This window comes from Populus nigra, chromosome 14 (genome assembly GCF_951802175.1).
Source record: "Populus nigra chromosome 14, ddPopNigr1.1, whole genome shotgun sequence".
In the NCBI taxonomy this organism is placed as follows: Eukaryota; Viridiplantae; Streptophyta; class Magnoliopsida; order Malpighiales; family Salicaceae; genus Populus; species Populus nigra.
In genome coordinates, this window is record NC_084865.1 from 11,333,909 (window position 1) to 11,355,782 (window position 21,874).

At 33.3% G+C, this 21,874-nt stretch overlaps 1 protein-coding gene and 1 pseudogene across 2 annotated transcripts; one reads left to right on the plus strand and one right to left on the minus strand.

Moving 5' to 3' along the window:
* Positions 1–464: 464 nt before the first annotated feature.
* On the minus strand, positions 465–5,711 carry LOC133673109 (uncharacterized). Of its 2 annotated transcripts, none has more exons than XM_062093762.1 (13): positions 5,341–5,711; positions 4,965–5,003; positions 4,709–4,851; positions 4,399–4,474; positions 3,175–3,472; positions 2,968–3,077; positions 2,807–2,854; positions 2,514–2,723; positions 2,147–2,248; positions 1,824–1,957; positions 1,478–1,610; positions 781–900; positions 465–701 (listed from the first exon to the last, which is right to left on the minus strand). In XM_062093762.1, exons 1-13 carry the CDS (start codon positions 5,535–5,537, stop codon positions 677–679), a joined length of 1,635 nt encoding a protein of 544 aa, XP_061949746.1. In that variant the 5' UTR covers positions 5,538–5,711; the 3' UTR covers positions 465–676. The 2 variants fall into 2 exon arrangements, with proteins under 2 accessions (XP_061949746.1, XP_061949745.1); XM_062093761.1 differs by having other exon boundaries at positions 781–909; positions 5,341–5,708.
* A 6,412-nt stretch (positions 5,712–12,123) lies between these two features.
* LOC133672553 (glutamate receptor 2.8-like) lies at positions 12,124–17,087 on the plus strand (annotated as a pseudogene).
* Positions 17,088–21,874: the final 4,787 nt, after the last annotated feature.

The following is a 21,874-nucleotide window of genomic DNA, read 5'->3' on the forward strand; positions in this document are numbered from 1 at the left end:
ATCCAGGACGCTCCTTCCTCTAATGGTATATATTTCAAAGGCTCTGCGAAACATGATTGCCTCTATTGACCCCAAAACAAATCCAAATATCCTTGGCAAGCAAATCCCAATCCAGATTTAATTATTGAAATTAGTAGAAGCCAATCCTGTGTAAAGTGAATCATGAATGTTACTCGTCTATGGACACAGCATTCCAAGCAAGCTTTGAATGTCAAAACTCACATGGTCTATCATGAAGTCCTCAGCCTACCCTCGTTAAGTACAATTAATGGAAATCCATTCCCTCTTAAGAATCAACTACTTCTAGGTCAGAAGTTTTTAACAGCCTTCTTGTATCAACACCAAGTTCTAGGCGGCGTTATCTGCTTTTGCACAAGAGCGATACATGCAACCCTCTCAAAGCTTTAAAGAATGATTACACACACACAAACACGCTCCTGCACATTATCATATTGCAACCACGGTAGGAAAATAGTAAGATGCAATTACGTGAAGAATCATACACACCAGATTACAAAAATGGCTCTGACTCGTACTTTCATCTCTGCCTTGAAAATCACTGCAGGTTACAAAACAGAAGGCGAAGCAAAGCACCGCTACTAACCACTACTATATGAAAGAACATAGCTAAACATAATAAATCTTGATGCAAGTAGCCAGCTTTACAGATTATGCATCAGTATCTTGATCGGCTTCTTACCCTGTGATGTTAGGCATCTAGTTAGTCTGCAAGTTGATTTATATCAAGCAAAAGAACGAGAAACTTGACATGATTATTACCTTGGTGAGCGGGAATGAGAGTGTGAGCGGGAGCGGGTGCGTGTTCGGGACCGGGATGGAGAGCGGGAACGGGAATGATATTTTCGAGAGCTCCTACTTCTACTTGGACTTCTACTGGACCTGTGTCTTCTGCAGAAATACATTTCATTGGACAAACAGAAAAATACAAGTTCATTTTAAAACAATGTTCTGATCCACAGCAAAGAACACAAAAGGAATACATTTTGATCATATATCATAACATGGCTTATTTCACCTTGTCATAAACTGACACAACTATATCCATCACCTCTAACAAATATCAATTTTGCGGTCTAAACTGATATTGAACATACTTTTACAGACTGTCACAATATGAACACTAAACTGATATTGACTAACCTCGAAGAGGGGAAAAAAATAATGAAAGCAAAAAAATAAAAATGATGTAAAACTGTTGCAGACAATGCAGAAAAAAACAATAACAATAACGATCGGAGTCCTGAGTGTTAAACCATTGTCAAACAGTGATTATCAGCGAAAAAATGCTAGCAAAACTCATGGATTTACAAGATATGTTCCTACATTGAGATAAATTCTCTCTTTTTAAAAATACACACAAGATAGATCATTCCCACTCAATATCTCAAACAATCACAGATGAATAAGCATGTATAAGATGCTACTCAAATTCCTTGAAATAAAGCATGGTAAATACCTTGGCGGAGAACGACTCCTGCTATGGCTGCGACGTCTATATCGACTCAATTGATTTGTTTCTGCAAGTTTCTCTTGCCTATGGCGCTCCTGCTCTCGTTTCTTGGCCATTTCGGTAGCAGTATCTTTTTTGACTGCAGATGAGCAAAATAAAAAAAGACAACAGTTAGAAAGTGCAAGGAACCTGTTCCCCTTTCTAAAATCAAAATCCCCAGGCCAGGTCAAACAAAGACGGTAATAAAAATATCAAGTTTCTTAAGCAAAAGCCATCCATTGTCAATGCCACTGATGGATATCAGAGAAACGTTGAGCTGCACAGCTATAAATACATATAATTTAGGTCATACTTTGTTTGTTTAGCTGCTTGCTCATTATCCTTTTGAGTCTCTCCTGAGGAGTTTCTTTTTTCTCTCCTTGTTGCTGCTTCAAAGGACCCCCAGAAGTACTCGCCTTCGCTAATTTTGCTAATCCAGATGATGCGCTGTTCAAAGGAGAACATATGAAAATTGAATCAGAAACAAAAAGTCATAAATTCACGGAGCAAAGTAAATGGCCAGGAAAAGAAGCACGGGCATATATTCAAAGGAAACCATCTAGACATCATGTCCATTAAGTTACATATAACAGCTAAAATTCACGAGCATCATGAATATCAGTCCATGAGCAATACCTTACTGCTGGTTTTGATACTTTTGTGCTCTTTTCATTTTCAGGGGATACACCAGATGCAGGATCAATATGCAATGCCTCAAGTATGTGACCAGATGACGCCCTGTGGGAAATCACAAGCATTAGACATACCATATTTCAATAGTTGTGTGAAACTTGGAAGCAATTAGATTAAGCCTGTTCCAGGGAAGATAAGAGCTTCAGAAGGAAGCCTCCTTTCCACTCCATCTTGTCAGTTAGGAAGATAACCCTAGAGTGATATATTCTAAACCACAAATGTTTCCTTCAGGTAACAAAATGGGTAAGCTGCAGCACAGTAAAGACTGTCCAATCTATCTTTGCAAGAATTAAAGGTCAAGTGCTCCGACCGGTTCAGCACATCAGCCTGTGATGGAGGAGATGGTGGTGGAGAATATCCTCCAAGCTTTGGCTCATCCCTGTCACAAGAGCCCCCAAATTCGGTGATGTATTCTATCTTAGGAGTCCTTGATTTACTTTGGTGAATTTCATCAAGATGCCCTCCACGAGTATAACGCCTAGAATGTGATGGTGAATATGAGCGTGATCTGGATCTCGATCTGCAAATGCAGAGCAATGAGAAGCACCATTAACATACCATAAAGGAAATTCCAAATGACAGTCTCTGAAAGACTAGATATACCTTCTGGAGCGAGAATAAGCTTCATAAGTTGGACTTCGTCTAGATTCACTGTACAGTAAAGGAAAACATCATTATCATAACATAATAGCATGTGTGTAGTGTTGTCTTCAAATAGAATGATTTCTTATAGTTTTGAGAAAGCAGAAGTTAGTGTTTTCTACCGGTAGGGATCATGATGCAGCACTCTTGTTCCTGTTATTCTAGCAGCTTCTCTCTCTCTTTCCCTTTCTATCTGAGAAGCTTTCCTTCTTTCCTTGCGACTCATTTTCCTCTGAAATTAGTAGTTTATACAAATGAACATGTAGTAATTGGATTATTGTTACAAGGAAACAAGAGGAAATTCCAAATGACAGTCTTGCCAAACTTACAATTGCAGGATCGCCTTTGATAACTTCCTTCTGTCTTTTCTCTTCTTCTTTTGCCTTTTTATCCATGTAAACAAGCCAGCCATACCTTTTCACTCCAAATTCTTTTGCTATTGTTTCCATTCCTTCATCATTGCTGTCATCGCTATTAAAATCTTCATCATCGTCATCATCTTCATCTTCACTTTCACTGTCATCACCATCTGAAAAATGTGTTTCCTCTTTTCCATCCCCATCATAAGAAAACCCTACTTGGGAATAAGGACCTTTGCTAGCAGGAGGTTGTTGTGTCTGAGAATTACTGCATTCATGTGTAAAAACAATTGTAACTAGAGAAGAACACAAATGGCCAAAGCTATGCATTAAAAGGTACACCAAAAAGTTGGACAAAGCCAGATCATCACTAAAATAGAACTGCAACAAATTACCAAAAGCTTTAATAAAGTAAACCATAATGGATCAGACCCACTGCATATCAAAGCAAAACAAAAATGATGCATAATACTAAAATTAAAATAGCAAAGATACAAAATTTCTGGGTCAATGAAGAAAACTCTCATTTCTTGTAGAAATCAAATCAACTCGAGTTTTTCACAACATATACCCCCAACAAATAAAAATTGGAGCCATCTCTGAAATCTGATCAAGGAAACAATTTTGGTACCCTGTTCATGGCCTCCACTGACAGGAAAACATATTTTACCAACAATGTAGCAATTTCAAATATAAAAAACAAACACAGCTAAGAGGTCTTAACATGCTCAGCATATCACTGACAAATCAAAACCAACTATGTTTACCTTGAGTGCAGAGCACCCCGGTTGTGCTAAATAGTCATTTCCCAGTTTAGCGAGAGAAAACAATGCTATCAATGTGCTCACAATTCAAAGATGTGGGAGAAAATGGTTAAGCAAAAAATGAAATTTACCATTATAGGAAATTAGCTTCGAGAAGATTCCTTGGAGCCATAAGTGAAATGAAAGTCTTACATCAATATATACACATTCATTTGAAATTAATCACAATAAAGAAACATTTGTCCAACACATCTAAAGCATGCAAAAATTATCTAAAGCATGCTCTCATGAGTATTTGTCTAAACAAGTTATGCCAAGCATGTTTGTTAAGATTATTTTTAGTTATAGCCTGATGAGGAGTGAAAGAGAACTTAATTCACCAAAACACTCGCTACAATTAGTGTGCTAACTCATGGAGAGGAAGATGAACCTGTCTGAAGCAAACGGAGTGGTAAACTTTGCCTCAAGCTCTTGATATACATGCTGCAAACCCTCATCATCAGTAACTGTTAACATGTAAGCGCAAAGTCTCTCCATTAGTAATTGTCAGCACACAATTTAAGTTGTGGAACTGATTTTGAAACAAGGACACTCTAATCAACACCATAAAGATGGATAGCCTTGGTGTTTATGGGTTTTTTTTTTTTTTTTTTTATAAATGGAAGGCAATGTATGAAAAAAAATTTCATGAAACAAGAATTGTATACATAATCATCAAAAAATAAAAAAAAAGTACCGACATCCTCTACGTCGATGCTTAATTAAATCCCGATAACGCTCAAAATTAACAAACTCTTCAAGTTCTTCTTCTTCTTCCGATTTCTGCAGGGCCTGTCGGGTCCCAGACTCCCGTATAAAATCAAGTAAAGCACGGCCATCAAATCTGTCAAATAACAAAAAAACCACAGATGCATCAATCACAAATGTTAAGACAAACAATGAATCTACAGCAAAATAAAAGAACATAAGGCATAAAAACAGAGATAGAGAGTTCACCTGTCAATAAGAACATCCTGTTTTCCATTCCAAGGTATCCTGAGAATTTAAAGGATTAGTCCAAATCAAACAATGTCACTAAATGCAAGAATAAGATAAAAACAGCAACAACGCAGTCAGAAATGTAATTTTACACATCAAAATTCAATCAACCATTGATATAAAAACGAGCTCTAAGTTATCCATCAAGCTCCCTTCTTTTTTTCAAATTTCATATATTAATTTTTCGAACACAACGTTATGCATTTAAAAAATTTAAATAAAATATTTTTAATTGACAACAGGATTCATTATGATCAATTAATGGTTACAACGAAATTACCAAAAAAAATCGTCAAATTACAACAACATTTTTTTTTAAAAAAAAGTAACATACAGGCCTTGCTGGTCATGTGTGGCTTGATAGAGACCATCGTCACGATACATGCGAGATCGATTGCCGATAAGTCGAATGGATTGCATTGGATCGCCTCTTCTCTTGGCCAAAAAGACGGCTCGTCGTTGTGCTCTCTTTCGAGCTGCGTCCATCATGTCGTGTACTTTCTTCTCTGATCTTCTTGCTTCGTGCCACATCTTTCAGTAACTGAAGGAACTGGAATTCCTTTAATCTGAACTCGAACTCAAACCCTAACCCTAATTTCACTGAATTTAGTGAGAGCTCTGGCGATCTTAAAGACGACGTATTTGATGTTAAGGTGTTTTTCTTTTGTTTTACTGTGAGTGGCTTGGAGTTGTCTAAGGAGGGGTTCATGTTAGATCTAGACCGTCGATGGGGTTCTTGGGAATCTAAATTAAGGGTCTCTCTGAAATTGGCCCATAGTTATGTCTTAGTCCCTAAATTTAAACATATTACACAATTAGTCCTTTATAAATACTACACAATTAGTCCTTGTAGTTATTGTAACTAACTATATATGTATATAATTTTTTGTATTTCAAGTCTGCTTATAGCTCAATCCTTTTGTCAATTCCATGTTCTTATCAAATTTATTTTTTTGAGTTTCTGGAGATGGCAATGGCATTGTCGTAATAATAGCAATCTAGTAAAATAAAATGAAGTTAGTAGGAAATCCATGAGTGGCATTCTATTTTAAAAACGTTTGAGGAGTCAAAGGGAAATATGAGGCCAAGTAGTAACTCAATTGTCTCAATTTGTAATATGGCAAATTACCCAAAATTTTCTTAGATTACTTAAAATAAATAAATAAATAAATCTTGTTGATTCAATTGCATCTGCTCCTTGACTAATCAATAAGAGATATTATTAATGTATTAAAAATTAAAAATATAAAATTAGGGACTATTTTAAATTATTTGTTGTAATTTTCAAACATCTTACAAGGAAATAATCTTTAAAAAAAAGTACTGTTGATCAGTGCTGACCAACAACAAGAGCTTGCTCTTATTTTTCTATACAAAACATGGAGACCACCACTCTAGGCTCTAGCTGCCGGCCAGCCAGCCACCATCCACAAAGTAAAATTTGTTTTGCATGGTAAAATTTGTTTTGCTTGTCTTCTTGCTCCATTCAAATCATAGTTATTAATCTTAGATACCCGCATGATGATTTAGAACTTGATTGACCAGGTAGCTAGAATGATTCAAGTTTATTAAAATATCGGTTGGTATAATAATTCAGTAAAATCCATTCCATTTATAATCCGAGTCAATTTAAACGATACCAATTTTTTTTTTCAAATATGATTTTTTTTTCATAAATATCTTTTTTAATATTTTTTTAGTTGATTATTAACACTTTTTAGAAAAATATTTTATTTTTTCAATGTGGGATTTGAAACCCTTTAAAATACATACTCTATATTCTCAAGAAAAAAGTTATTCTTTCAATATAGGATTTGAAGCTCTTTTGTATTATACTCTGTTTTTACAAGAAAAAAGTTATATTTTTTCAATGTGGGATAAAAAATTTTTTGGTTTAAATACTTCAACTTAAAAAGATAACATAATATCTTTTCAATGTGGAATTTGAAGCCTTTTAATATATATAATCTATGTTCCTAAGAAAAAAAATTATCTTTTCAATATAGGATTTGAAGTTCTTTCGTATATATACTCTATGTTCACAAGAAAAAAGTTATATTTTTTCAATTTGGAATAATTTTTTGTTTAAATACTTCAATTTAAAAGGATAACATAATATCTTTTCAATATGAAATTTGAAGCCTTTTATACTCTATGTTCCTAAAAAACACAATATTTTTTTAATGTGAAATTTGAAGCTCTTTCGTATTATACTCTGTGTTCACAAGAAAAAAACTATGTTTTTTCAATGTGGAATAAAAAACTTTTTGATTTAAATACTTCAACTTAAAAAGATAACATAATATCTTTTCAATGTGAAATTTGAAACCTTTTAATATATATATTCTATATTCACAAGAAAAAAGTTATGTTTTTTTTAATATGAGATAACAAAATCTTTTGGTTTAAGTACTTAAACTTAAAAGGATAACATAATATCTTTTTAATGTGGATTTTGAAGTCGTTTAATATATATACTCTATGTTCACAAGAAAAAAGTTATATTTTTTCAATGTAGGATAAAAAACTTTTTGGTTTAAATATTTTAATTTAAAAGGATAACATAGTATCTTTTCAATGTGAGATTTGAAACCCTTTCGTAAATATACTTTATGTTAACAAGAAAAAAAGTTATGTTTTTACAATATGGGATAAAAAAACCTTTTAGTTTAAATACTTCAACTTAAAAGGATAACATAATATTTTTTTAATGTGGAATTTGAAGTCGTTTAATATATAAACCCCATGTTCCCAAGAAAAAAAGTTATTTTTTCAATGTGAAATTTGAAACCCTTTCGTATATATACTCTATGTTCACAAGAAAAAAGTTATGTTTTTTCAATATGGGATAAAAAACTTTTTGGTTTAAATATTTCAACTTAAAAGGATAACATAGTATCTTTTCAATATGGGATTTGAAACCCTTTAGTATATATATTTTATGTTCACAAGAAAAAAGTTATTTTTTCAATGTGGGATTTGAAGCCCTTTCATATATATACTCTATGTTCACAAGAAAAAAGTTATGTTTTTTCAATGTGAGATAAAAAACTTTTAAAAATATTATTTTAAACTTCATTATTTACAACATGTACAACCTATATTCATATAGATTTTTTTTCTTAATTTTTTCATATGAAATATTAAAACTTTAAATATTTTTTTTTAATTTTTCCGGGTTAATCTAAGTTGATCCTTGAAACCCAAAACCCGACCCTTTGGTCGGGTCAACCCCTGAGTCGAGTTTGATAATTATGGTTCAAATATTCCATCTTTTTATTCCTAATAACAACAAACTTCACATTATTAACAATATCACATTTGTTTTTGTATTTTAAAAATATTTTAAAAAACATTTACATTTTTTCTTTAAATTAATTTATTTTCATATTTTCATATCGTTTTAATGTGTTGATGTTAAAAATAAATTTAAAAAGATAAAAAAAATATTTCAAAGCATTTCAAAGCAAAAAACACCTTGAAAAACAATCACTACCACAATACATCTAAATACTGAATAATAAGGGCAACTCACCAACACTAAACCCGATGAAAGAAGAGAAAATACTAATGGTTATTGGTCGATAATTTTTTTACAGCTCCACCCACCATAATTTGGCTTTAAAAAATCTAGCATTTCTCGAGCTAATTTAGCATACACTATATTATTTGTTAGCATTGCACTGCGTAAAGATTGAACCATCTGAATTGAATTTGGTTCTGAAACTATTTCACTCCAATTTTCTTCTTAGCTTCAGACAATTTTGTCAACTTCTAATTTTTTTTTCTTTCAATAGCATCAATTTCAACTTTCATAACCTTAATCTATTCTGGAAATCTTGCAGCTTTTGTGTAACATGTAAGCTCAACATATACAAGATTACACATCTCATACACATCAGATAATAGCCTCACCATAAGCACTAGTGTGTCTGAAGTTGCTTTAACATCAAGTGGATCTCCAATACTAGTACTTTCTATTATTGGTTCAAGAATAGATGAAATGGTTTGATCAATTTTATGGATTTTCATCAAGTCCCAATTCTATTAGGAATTTTCATCAAAATGCACATCTCTACTTATCAAAATTTTCATTCCACTTAAGTTAAAAATTCTGTAACTTTTTTATTCTGCTGCATACCCAACAAAAACACCTTTCTAAGCTCTTTCATCAAGTTTTCCTCTCTTGATAGATGTCATATGAAGGTAGCACAATAAGCCAAACACTTTTATGTGCTTGATATAAGGTTTTACACCAAACCATGTCTTTATTGGTGTTATGCTTTGAACATACTTGGTTGGTTGTCTATTAAGAAAATATACTAAGGTGTTGACTACTTCAGCCCATAAAAACTCTAGTAGCTTTTTTTCAAATGACATGCACCTTAACATCTCCATCACAGTTCTGTTCTTCCTCTTATAAACTCTACTCTAATGTGGTGAGTATGGAACTGTCAACTGGTGTACAACCCCAACTTCTTAATAAAAAACATTAAACTCTTTTGAGGTATACTCACTTTCATTATCAGTTTTAAATGCCTTAACCTTTTAACCACTTTAAGTTTTAACCATTTTCTTGAAGCTTTTGAACATAAAAAGCAATTGTGACTTGGTTTTTAGAAAATAAACCTAAGTTATTCTATTAAAATGATCAATAAATAGTGTAAAATACACATTGTTGCTCAATAAAGCTATGCTCATTGGTTTATAAATATATGAATGAACTAACTCCAGCTTCTGAGTAGCCCTCTTGGTCATATTTTGTAGGAATGACTGTCGATGTTGCTTTCCTAGCTCGTAATTTTCACAAGTTTGAGCATTAACTATGATTTCAGGCATATCTTCAACCATACCAGCTTCTTGCATGAACTTTAGTCACTTCAAGTTGAAATGACCATATCTTTTATGCCAAATAACATTCTTATCAATCTTGACATTAAATACATGACCTTCAACTAAATCAAACTTCAAATAAAAGTTATTTCCATCCATTTTAATTTTTGTTATCTCCAATCTATGTGTATTAGTGATAAAACAAAATTTTTTGTTAAAAAAGACTGTATATCCATTTCTTAGCATTTGTGCACCACTAAAAAGATCTTGATCTCGTTCTGGAATGTAAAGAACATTAGTGATAATTTTTGTACCTCTCTTGGTGTTAATAGAAATTGTCTATTTTCCTTTGGCCTGCACAACTTCACCATTTCCCAGCTTGATCTTTAGTTGAACTAATATGTAATTAGAGGTAAAAATTGATAGATATTTGGTCATGTGACTTGTGCAACCATTGTCAATAAGTCAAGTATTCAGTTTATGAGAACTGAGTGCTTATGATGCCATAAATAAATGCTCATAATCATTTTTGTCTTCTTTAATCACATTTGCGTGTTGTTGTGTTTGTTGTTGAGATTGTTTTTTTTTTTTTGGCTCTGTAATGCTTGTCCCTATGACCAAGATTATTGCAAAAAATACAATGAAAAAAAGGTTTATTTTTATATCAACAATTTTTCTCAGCATGGTTGGTTCTTTTACAATTAGAGCACGGTGAAAAGTTTTGCTTTCTTGAAAATCCTTCAGCTTTCCCTTTGTTGTACTTAAAGGCTTCTTTCTTTACAAGTTTCCAGAACTCTTTCCCTTGTGAATTGCTTGAAAAGCACTTTCAATAACTTCTTCACCTCTCAATGAGACCCTTTGCTCCTGTACATGAAGTTTGTTGGTTAACTCTACAATTATGAGATTTTACAAGTCACAAGACTCTTTAATTATAAAGATCTTGGCTTCAAACTTTTGAGGCACTCAAACCACGATCTTTTTTACCACTTTATGATCTATAAATGCTTTACCAAGAAGCCTCATTTGGTTTACAACATCCATTAACCTACTAGAATAATCTTTAACGAATTTATTGTCTTTCATCTTCATCAACTCAAACTCTCTTTTTAATATGAGTAGCTTGATGGTTTTAACTCTGTTAGTGTCCTAAAATTCACTTTGAAGCTTGTCCCATACTTGTTTTGGTGTTTCCAAGTCCATGATTTTGGTGAAAATGTGATCTGCAAGTCCTGAATGTAAGCAGATGATGGCTTTGTCTTCTTTGAGCTCTTCCTCCTCATATGCTTTCTTCTGAGCAATTGTAAGATTTGTTGTCAATGATGATGGATCAGTTTTAGATGTTATAACTTTCCACAAACCTTGAGATCTTAAGTAAAATCTCATCTTGACAGCCTAAAAGTGATGGTGTTTACTATTAAACACTGGAATTATAGATGAATTACTGGTGGCAGTAAACATGTTTGCACCACAGCTACCTGAAAAAAAAAATCACTTAACCTCACTAGTGTTTGCACCCAACCTCATTATGTTTAGCACTCAAACACTTAGTAAGCTTTGCATCACAGCTCGTAAGAAGTTAGCTCTGTTACTATTAGATCTATAGAAAATAAAAGACTATAACCAACCTTGCAGGGAAAAATAGATAATTTGAGACTTAAGAGTATAGTACATTTCACAAATGAGAATGCCTATTTATAGGCTTACAACCAAATTAAAATTACTAAAAAATCTCAACTATTATTAGATTTTATTGGCACTACTTTCTACTAACTGAAAACAAAAAATTATGGAGCAAGAATCTGATATGAAACAATAACAGAAACTAAGTCTAACCAAGACTTTTTCAAACTTCAAAGGCAAACTCTCATGAGTTCTAACAAGTTGTTGCTTGTGATGGAAGTTCCATTATCACCTAGTATTTAGTGAAAGTTTTGGCGTTCAGGCCAGAGAATGTTAGAAATATATCTTCATTTGATGAATATGCAAAGGCTTTATCATGTGGGCATATTAAAGTTGCTTTCATTCTGAAACCTTTTGCGAAAGCTTTTCTTGTAAAATATTGCACTGGCTTCACCATTGCAGGACCCACCTACAAGCTAAGCGGTTTTTGCTTTATAATCCAATTCAAACTTTACCATTTTTTGTTTGTAAACCTTGTTCCTTGTCCTTGCTTGTTAGTTTAAGAAGACAATATTCTATCTAAAGCTAACATTTTTCCTTATGTTCTTATATTTTCTTGTTTTGTTCTCAGGTGTTTCAGAAGGGTTCTACTTCGGGTTCAAACATGTCACAGACAATTTTAAGATTAAGTGAGAGTCAAGAACTTCAGCTACTAGAGGAAGAAATGCTCTTCTACACCCATTGCTCAACTTCAACTCCTGATGCCAATGCTATCCAAAGTTTAGGACCAGGACCTTTCTAGGTTTGTTCATTATCTCAGGTGGTGCTTCTGCAATTGCATTGATAATAACAATTATCCATCTATTGAGACAAAGGTGGGATCAATTGACTGATATTCAATCAACATTGATGTGTAGACAACTTTTGATGTCGGTGCTGATCACCCTCTTCACTCAAGACCAAGCAACAAGTGAACTTCAAATGGCAAGAATTTCTGTTCCTCAAACAGGTGATAAGATAGTGCAAAGAGAGACTAACTACCTGTTAGAGAATAATATAAATCATATCCTGGGACCTCACATAAAAGTTTAAGCTATTAGGTTGAGATGGTTCTTTGACATGGTATCAGAGCCTTGATGACCAAGCGATCATAAGTTCGAATCTCACCATCCCCATTTATTTGATAAAAATTAAGCACAAGGTAATGTGGGTCTGTGCAAGTTTCAAGTTCAAAGAGCTTTCACTTGAGGGAGTGTGTTAAAGAATAATATAAATCATATCCTGGGACCTCACCTAAAAACTTAAACTATTAGGTTGAGATGGTTTTTTGACACTACCATCATGTAATGCATACAAAGTAGTGTCGTAAGAGATCAGTTCTTATAGTTACACTAAACAGATGCATCACTGATTCCTTGCTATAGGAAACATGGACGCAAGGTATAGGCTTCAGTAGTTCTTCTATGACTGCATTCCAGATGCAAGGCAAGTAACAAGAAGAGCACTTCTTTTCTGCGGTTTTAATTAGAGTATCGATTGTATTAGAGTATCAATTGTAAGGGTCAAAAGGCTGATTACAGGGGCATTTGATGAGTGTAATTAGGTAGCAGAAGGATAATAAAGAAAAATGGCTGGTCAAAAAGCATGATTAGCTAAGAAAACAAAGCTGGTAAATTTCTACTGAATCATCCGAAGATACGAAACCATTACGTTATTAACTTCTTCTGACTTTTCTAGGATCTTGCTAGGAAGTACCCACTACCAAGATGTTGACCACAAAAAGTAAACAAAAACTGCAGCCATTATTTAAAATATAAACCAAACTCCTCCAGCGTTTCCCATTAACCATTCTTAATATCAGTACTCAAATTTCTTTTTTTCCCTTTAGGAAGAACAATGGCTGGTTTTCTAGTTTTTCTTTATTCGATCCTTTTATTATCAATAACGTTCATATTATCAAATTCAGGTCAGCTGAATGATGAAGGCTCTGAGTTCATTAGCATTATTGGTGCAGTTGTAGACTGCAGTACTCGTGTTGGTAGAGAAGAGAAAATAGCCATGGATATTGCTGTACAAGACATTTATAGATTGACTGGCCATAATTTGGCTCTACATGTTCTGGATTTGCCTGAGAACTCCGCCCGAGCTGCTTTTGCAGGTATGTTTATTGTTTTGCCTTCTGGATCTTTGTTTAGATGAAGAATCAATTTGTGAATAACTTTATGACACTTCAAATTTCAATTTTCTTGTGATGAACTTTATTCTTCCCTGAAGAAACCGGCTGACACATCTTTTGTCACGGCTTTGAATTCGAAATAAATCATTGTAGTTGTTCATTCCTTGTTCGTGGCTGCAGATTACAAGAAATTTAACATCTGTATCTTATTTGGAATTATTTCTACCGTAGCTTTTAATCTTGTAATTTTAAAAGCTTCATTAGATTCAATTCCGAGCTTAAAACAAAAGATAATCAGTAGTCTCATATCATGTCGTCTTCATATGCTGCTTAGCTAATCATGTATTAGCCGAACGAGTGTTTTGACTTGGAACTAAAAGTTGTTAATTGTTTGACGTTAAATGCAGCAATTGATTTCTTCCAAAACCAAAAATTGGAAGCGATTGTTGGTTCCATAACATGGCATCAGGCTGCATTAGTTGCTGAAATGGTTAACATTACCATTGAACGACCTATCATTTCCTTAACCACAGGATTATCTCTGATAGTTCCAGATAAAGAACTTCCAGTAATTAGCATGTATCAAGATATATCTGTGCAGATCGAATGCATTGCTTCCATTGTTGCATCCTTCAAGTGGCCAAAGGTGATTGCTATATATGAAGATAGATATTCCTACACTAGTGATTTAGGCATTATCACTCTTCTGTCAGCTTCACTCCAAGATAGCGGTGTACAACTGGAACACTACTCAGCCTTCCCGACACTGTCTTCTCTTTTAGATCCAAACACTACCATTCAGAACGAGTTAAATAAACTGAAGGGTAAACAAAGCAGGGTCTTTATACTACTTCAATCTTCATTAACTTTAGCAAATTTATTGTTTGAAAATGCTAAGAAAATGAGAATGATGAGGAGAGGGTATGTGTGGATTGCTGCTGCTAGCATCACTGGTCTTCTCGATTCTGTTAACTCATCCATGATGACCTCCATGCAAGGCTTGCTTGGTTGTAAGGCCAGCTATTTAGATACCACCGCATCCTTCAAAGATTTTGAAGTCAAGTTTGAGAGGAAGTTTAGAGCTGAATATCCGGAAGATAGGAACTCTCAACCAAGTATATTCGCACTTCGAGCTTATGATGCAATTTGGACCGTTGCAAAGTCTTCTAAAATGTTACATGAGAAGAATTATTCAAAAACCTTACTTCAACATATCTTATCAAGCGATTTTGAAGGCCTAGCGGTAGGATACACTTTACAAACTATAAGCTAACATACGTACCTAACTTTCAGATTGTTAATATAGTTGGTAAAAGCTACAGAGAGCTTGGATTTTGGTCACCGGAGTTTGGCTTCACCGACAACCTTGTCAAGAATAATAGTGTAAAGGATAAAAGTTAGTCTGGTGAAGAAGTTCTAAATCCAGTATACTGGCCAGGAGGCAAAATTTCTGTCCCAACTGGATTATCAGAATCCAATCTTCTTGAGGATAGAGGGAAGCAGCTGAGGATTGCGGTACCAGCTAAATCAATGTTCAAGCAGTTTGTAAGAGTAAGCCATGATGAGATCCCTAACATAACATACATAACAGGATTTTCGGTTGGCGTATTTGAAGCTGCTGTGAAGTGTCTACGATACGCTTTGATGTATGAAATTGTTCCTTTTCATGGTTCTTACGATGACATGGTAATGAAGGTTTCTCAAAAGGTATGCTTTTTATTGTCTTCATCTCTATGGTTGTTAGAAAAAATTGACCAGGAGTTGCCCTTGGGCAGTTTCTGAGAATCTGTGTAGCCTAGCTCATATTTTTCTCCAAACCAGCTTTCATCTCCACCTTGATGTTATAACTAGAAGCCTAGAGTTTTAGAAGTCACCCCACTGGTATTCTTTTTATTTCTTATTATAAGACAAAATACTTTGAATCACTGATAATGTTTATTTCCTGTGATAGGCTTTTGATGCAGCCGTTGGAGATATTGTAATAATAGCAATCAGAGACCAGCCTATAGAGTTCTCACAGCCATATGTCGAATCAGGTTTCGTGATGCTCGTGGCGATGAAATCTGACAAGTCACACCATCATTGGTGGTTCTTGAAGGTCTATACTAAAGAGATGTGGTTTTTAATGGCAGCTATGACAGTCTTCACTGGTTTTGCTATTTGGGTTGTTGAACATGAAACTGAGCGTGGGTTTAATGGTTCGTCCATTACACAGATTGGATCAATACTCTGGTATTCTGTTTCAATACTTACTTCTGCACAAGGTAAATAGAGGAACTGTAAATTTAATATACGAAATTCTCTCTCTGTGCAGCCTTGTACTTGGAAGATCACTTGACAAGTACGTTTTTGCTAATCCCTTAAAAGTCAATGGCCTTTGGTTTGCAGGAGAATCATTTAAAAGTCCATGGTCCCGTTTTCTGTCGGTGCCGTGGTTTTTTTTAGTGCTAATAGTCACATCAAGCTAAACAACCAACCTATCGTCCATACTTACGGCTAAAGCCCCTTCAGAAATTGACATCAGTTTACTGCAAAATACAAGTGCTTCTATTGGTTGCGATGGAAATTCCTTCACTGTCTCGTATTTGGTGAAAGTTTTGGGTTTTAAGACAGAGAACATCAAAATCATCGCTTCAATTGATGACTTTGCAGAAGCTCTATCAAATGGACATATCAGGGCAGCTTTCTTGTTCACCCCCCATGCCAAAATTTTTCTAGCAAAATACTGCGAAGGCTTCACAATGGCAGGACCAACATATAAGCTCAGCGGCTTTGGATTTGTAATTTCATATTTTGACTCTTCCTGATTCTTAATTGTTCCATGATCCTTAAGTTCACAAACATGCTTACATATGGTTTAATAACAAAATGAGAATGAACATGCTCTTGAAGTAAATGCATTTCCATCTTTATGTTCTGATCTTCTTCTTGCATCTTGCAGGTATTTCCAAGGGGATCTCCGTTGGCTTTGGATATTTCAGAGGCAATCATATACTTAACACAGAGTGGAGAACTGCAACTATTAGAGCAACAAATGCTGTCATTTCCCAAATGCTCAACTCCACAATCTGACACCGCTGGAATTCAAAATATAGGGCCGGAGCCCTTCTTAGTTCTGTTCATTGTTTCCGGTGGTGCTTCTACTGTTGCATTGCTCTTCGCATGCTTTCGCCTATTAAGAAGGCGCTGGAGTGAAATGAATTTAATTCAGTCCATGTTAATGGGTAGAGGACTTTGGTTGTGGCTGGCAGCTTTCTTCTTTCAGAGTAAACAAAACAACGAGCTTGAACTTTGAGAAGGAAGTTCCATTACTAAAAGCAGAAGCAATTCTACCTATCATGACAAAAAACAACTAAAACTTTTGTCTTCCATCTGTTGATAGTGTTGTTGGAATGTCAACCTTGCTTGCTCTGGCACATAATAAAAACCCAATCATTTAGACTAATGACCAATCTGTTATGCTTCATCTTTGCCTGCAATTAAAAGTCATGGCCGATGGCCTGTGTTGTCTCTTCCAAATCTTCAACTGGTCAGCTTCACCATTTAATACCAAAGCGATAATCAGTTCAGAACCACGATCCTTCCTAAGTTTCTCCTTATATATGGTGGTGTTTCTACTTAAAATTAATTCAGTGGACTCTTTAAGATTTAAGACAAAACTAGAACAGAATGGCCAACAATCAAGAAGGTCAAGTCTTATGGCTCAGAAAACATGCATTATCGTAAAAGAAACCATGAACACTATTCCTGACTTCAGCATTAATTTCTTGAACTCATGCCAGTGAATACTATAAATTATAAGCTGAGTATTATAAATACAAGATGGCAAGAAGAGCCTTTCATTTCAAACCCTCAATTCGTGAGGAATCAAAAAGATATTATGTGATAATTAATGAGTTTAGTTTTCTAGCCGTAGAATGATATTTGTGTAATGAAAAATGAATTGGTTAATAAAAAAAAATGACCTTTAAATTTCAATTCTGCAATTACATGTTAAATTTCTGCAATGACATGACACTGGATTAGAGTTACTGGCATTCAAGTAGCAGTGATGGGCAGACAACTTCGGATGTGGGTGATGACCCCTCTTCACGCTAGATCAAGCAAGAAATGAGTTTTAACCGGCAAGGACAAGTTCTAGTTCTCAGTGCTTGGTACAGTATGCAGTTCGTTAGATTTCACGTCGAGACTCGTCATATAAGCAAAAAAGAATTCGATGCAGGAAGATTTTTTGAAAATTATTATTTTTTAGTTATTATTAGTTTGTTGGCTGCTTGTCGAATCACAATTTTCTAATATAAAAAACAGTGTACTTGCTAATATTTTTCTAGTAAAAAATAATATTTAAATAATATGGAAATTAACTCGATATAACCTGATTGACTTGATGGGTTCAAAAGCAACCTGGATAATCAGTAAAAACATAGTTTCCCTCACAAAAATTCAAGAATCGACATGAGTTAATCTACCAAACTTTTGACCTCAGTCATGATATAGAGATAACTTTATAGAAAGTAAACATAAAAAATGACACGAGTCAACCCGGGTTAACCTGCCAAACCCGTGATTAACAAATTATGAAGCCTAGTTTTCAATAAACTCATTGTTAGATGATAAAATTGAAAAAATTTCAATTTAAAAATAGGACAATAAAATAACATTAATCAACCCATACTAATCCACAAAACACGTGATCCAAATTATAAGATCAGGATAATCTCATAGAAAGCAAATCAAAATAAATCATGAAATTTAATTCCTAATCAACCAAATGTTAAAGAATGAAATTGAAAAAATACCAATTAAAAAAAACTCTAGTTAATCGTCATTCTCGTGACCTAAGTCATGAAATCGAGATAACCTCATGAAAAACAAATCAAAATAAATCATGAAACATAATTCTTAATCAACCTTATATTAAGGATGAAATTTAAAAAAATAACAATTAAAAAGAGACAAAAAAACTCGAGTAAACTGAGTTAACCCGACCAAGTAAATGTTTAATGCAAACCACAATAAATTTTGAAGTCTAATCTCCAATAAACCAAATGTTCAAGTATGAAATTAGAGAAAGAAACATAGATTTTTTTTAAAAAAAAACTAAAGGCAAAAAAAAAAAAAAAACCCTATTGAAATGAATAGTGTTTTGTAAGGACGAGTACATTAAAATCCCTTTCTCCTTTAGTTTTTTTGTTAATTATTTCCTATTAATCTAAGAAAATATTTAAATTTATGATGTTTTTAATTTTTTTATTTAGTTTAGGAAATCAAATTTTGATAATGATAATTTTATTTTTTACTTCATAGTTTAGGAATCCCTAAACTAACTCAGTAGTTATTGATTATGATTATTTTACTCTTCAAGCTAGACTTAAGACTAGTATAAATAATATTGTTTTGCTTGTATTTTAGCAAAATATATCATACTTTTATTCTTAGAAATAAAATTATGAATTAGAGTTATATGTGACAACCTTATTATGCTTTAATTTTATCTTTCTAGCTTGTTGTCTTCTTATTTGTGTTTTTGTCTATGTTAGTTGGTATCATAGCTCAATGATCCCAGTGAATATTTACTTGTTATGTGCTGGAATAACCATGGCTAGAAGAGATAGCAAAAAATGGTGTGCTCATATAGAAAGGGATGGGGAGGTTCCTCTCGATAAAAAGATGTTCAGGAATTGAAGATAGAAGACTGTAGAAAAAAATTATAAAATTAAAAAGAGGTGTCCAGGAATTGGTGATTAAAGACATGCGGAGACAAATTATAAAATTTACTCATCGATTGACATCAGTGAAAAGTCTAGAAGATCATGAGAAGAGTGATTACAAATCCATGATTAATTTTGAAAATCTGTATAAAAGACACAAGCAGAGGAAGCAATTCCTAATTAGGATGAAAATGATGTTAAAACTAAAAGTTTTGATAATTCTAATTCCTTTATGGATTGGAATCAACCATTAAAACTCAATGAGGATGATGAAAATGATGCTGAAGAAGTGAAAGATATAGATATAAAGTTTTTGGTTTGTGATGTCCATGTGAATGTATGATGTTTTGAAAAATAAAGGGAAAGAATTAATAGGAAAAACAACAGTGCCCTTAGAGGCTGAAAACTAAAACAATAAAAGAAGAAAAATCTAAAAATTTAGAGAGAGAACTAGAAATAGAGAAAGAAAGACAGAAGAAGAAAGAGAGAAAAGGGAGAAGGATTTGGAAACTTATTTTTTGAGGTGAGATTTATGATTTATTGTGTATAATTGATGTTATTGGTTACGGTTTTGGGTTTTGTTAAAGTTTAGGGTTTGAAATTGTATTTTAGAGATTAATTGATGAATTGGGTATAAGTTGATGGATTGATTATAATGTGATAGGTTGATTTAAGTGTTATAGGTTATTTGATATAGGTTTAATGTATGGTTATGGGTTTTTTTTAGATTTTTGTTGAAATTAGGATCTGTCATTGTTAAGACTGGTGATCGGGAATATGGAATTCCAATGAACTGGTTGACCGATTTGTCTAAATCGGTTGATTGTTTAGGCTGCTAGATTTTGGTCCACTGGTTGGGTAAAACCTGTAGATCGATTGGTGTGTTGTATTACAGTTAACCAATTGATAGATTTTGGCCGACCGGTTTTTCCTAGATGGTTTTGGTTGACTAGTTAGGTTGAACCAGTAGATCAATTGACCTGACAGTAAAGTTGGATAATTCTTTTAGTTTCGGTCAATTTAGGTTATGTTTGGAATCAATTGGGTTAACCGATTTCAGTTTATAATTATGTTTTATTCCTAAATGTATAGGGTTATGGGTTAGAACCTAAGTTAAGTGTAATAAATAGATTGTACATTCTTTTCTAATTATTTTTTAGTATGTCTTCTTTTGTATTCATATACTATTGACACTCTACCTACTGGTTATTAACAAGATTTTCTTGGATATTTGTTTATATGCTTGTTATGCTTTTAAGTCAAGTAAGTGAATAATATTTCATATGCTAGAGTAGTAGTATAAGTACTTGAATTGTTAGTATGAAATTGATCATGTATCTTGGTAATTCACATATCGCTTATTATTTCTTATCTATGATAAAACATGATCAATTGTTGAGACTGGATTCTTGATATTGAATTCTTGATATGAGCAAATATATACTTATGAATTGATAGCTTCTTATTTGATTGATTATATGAGTTGAGCCTTGATATATGATTCTGTTTGTTTGATGAACATATGGTATGCTAGTTAGAATACCTATGCTAAGAAGGTAGTATTAGTCTTTATGCACATCGTATATGAACGAACTATAGTTGGTCGGAGGAGTCACCAACATGTGCGGACTTGTCGTGACGTGCACAACATTGCATGGCAGAGCTACCTCCTGGAAGTTAAAGGGAGTTTTGGGTTTAATCATAAAGTTATGATTATGAAGTTCAGGAGTCGTCACCTAATATTATGATTACCAAGAAACTTATTGGTCTACGAGAGTTTGAGTAAAAAGACTAGTTATGCAGGGAAAATATGCATCACCCCAATACACCCTACCTAAGATAATCTGTATTACTTGTCGATTGTTTTTCTACGTCATGTTTTTATCCGCTGGTTTTGTTTAAGATTCAAGGCAGATCTTTCTTCACATATAAGGTCCAGATTTAGCATCACATTTATTTCTTAAATATAACTATTTTCTAATATTTCGAATAACAAACTAATTATTATGAGATTTTTGGTATTTTAGTCAAACTTTAATGGATAATCATAAATCGATTACGATATCTATTTTTGCATTTCTTAAAATATAATAAAAATATGATTTTATATATTTTTTTTAGAAAATATGTATGAAAAACTTTTAGGAGTTGACCTAATTCACAAAAACAACACATTTTTTTTGTTTTTAAAAATGAAGTTTATTTATTTATTAAAGGAAAATTATATATTTTTTATATGAATTCGTATCTTATAGTGTAAATCTATAACTTGATATTAAACAAAATTATTGAAAAAATATCTGATTGATCCACAAATAATTTTAAAGTGGTTTTTAAAATATTTAAAAATTTTCCTTAATTTTTTTTAAATTGGGCTGTATAGGCCCGAAGTCCAAGCCCAGCCCGGTCGGATTGGGTTGGGCGGACTAACAGCCCAACGATCTTTACTTGACTGAAACGGGTCTAGCCCGTCTTGTTTTTCTTCTGCAGAACATGAATTAGTTCATGGGTAACAGGAAAGCAAAAAA

Excerpts from the sequence above, each read along its gene's own strand:
- LOC133673109 (XM_062093761.1), bottom strand. The coding sequence starts at position 5,537 with ATGTGGCACGAAGCAAGAAGATCAGAGAAGAAAGTACACGACATGATG. Across the intron at positions 4,475-4,708 it reads TAAGCATCGACGTAGAGGAT|TTACTGATGATGAGGGTTTG; the intron begins GTCGGTACTTTT and ends ACATGTTAACAG. Across the intron at positions 3,078-3,174 it reads TCAAAGGCGATCCTGCAATT|AGGAAAATGAGTCGCAAGGA; the intron begins GTAAGTTTGGCA and ends TACTAATTTCAG.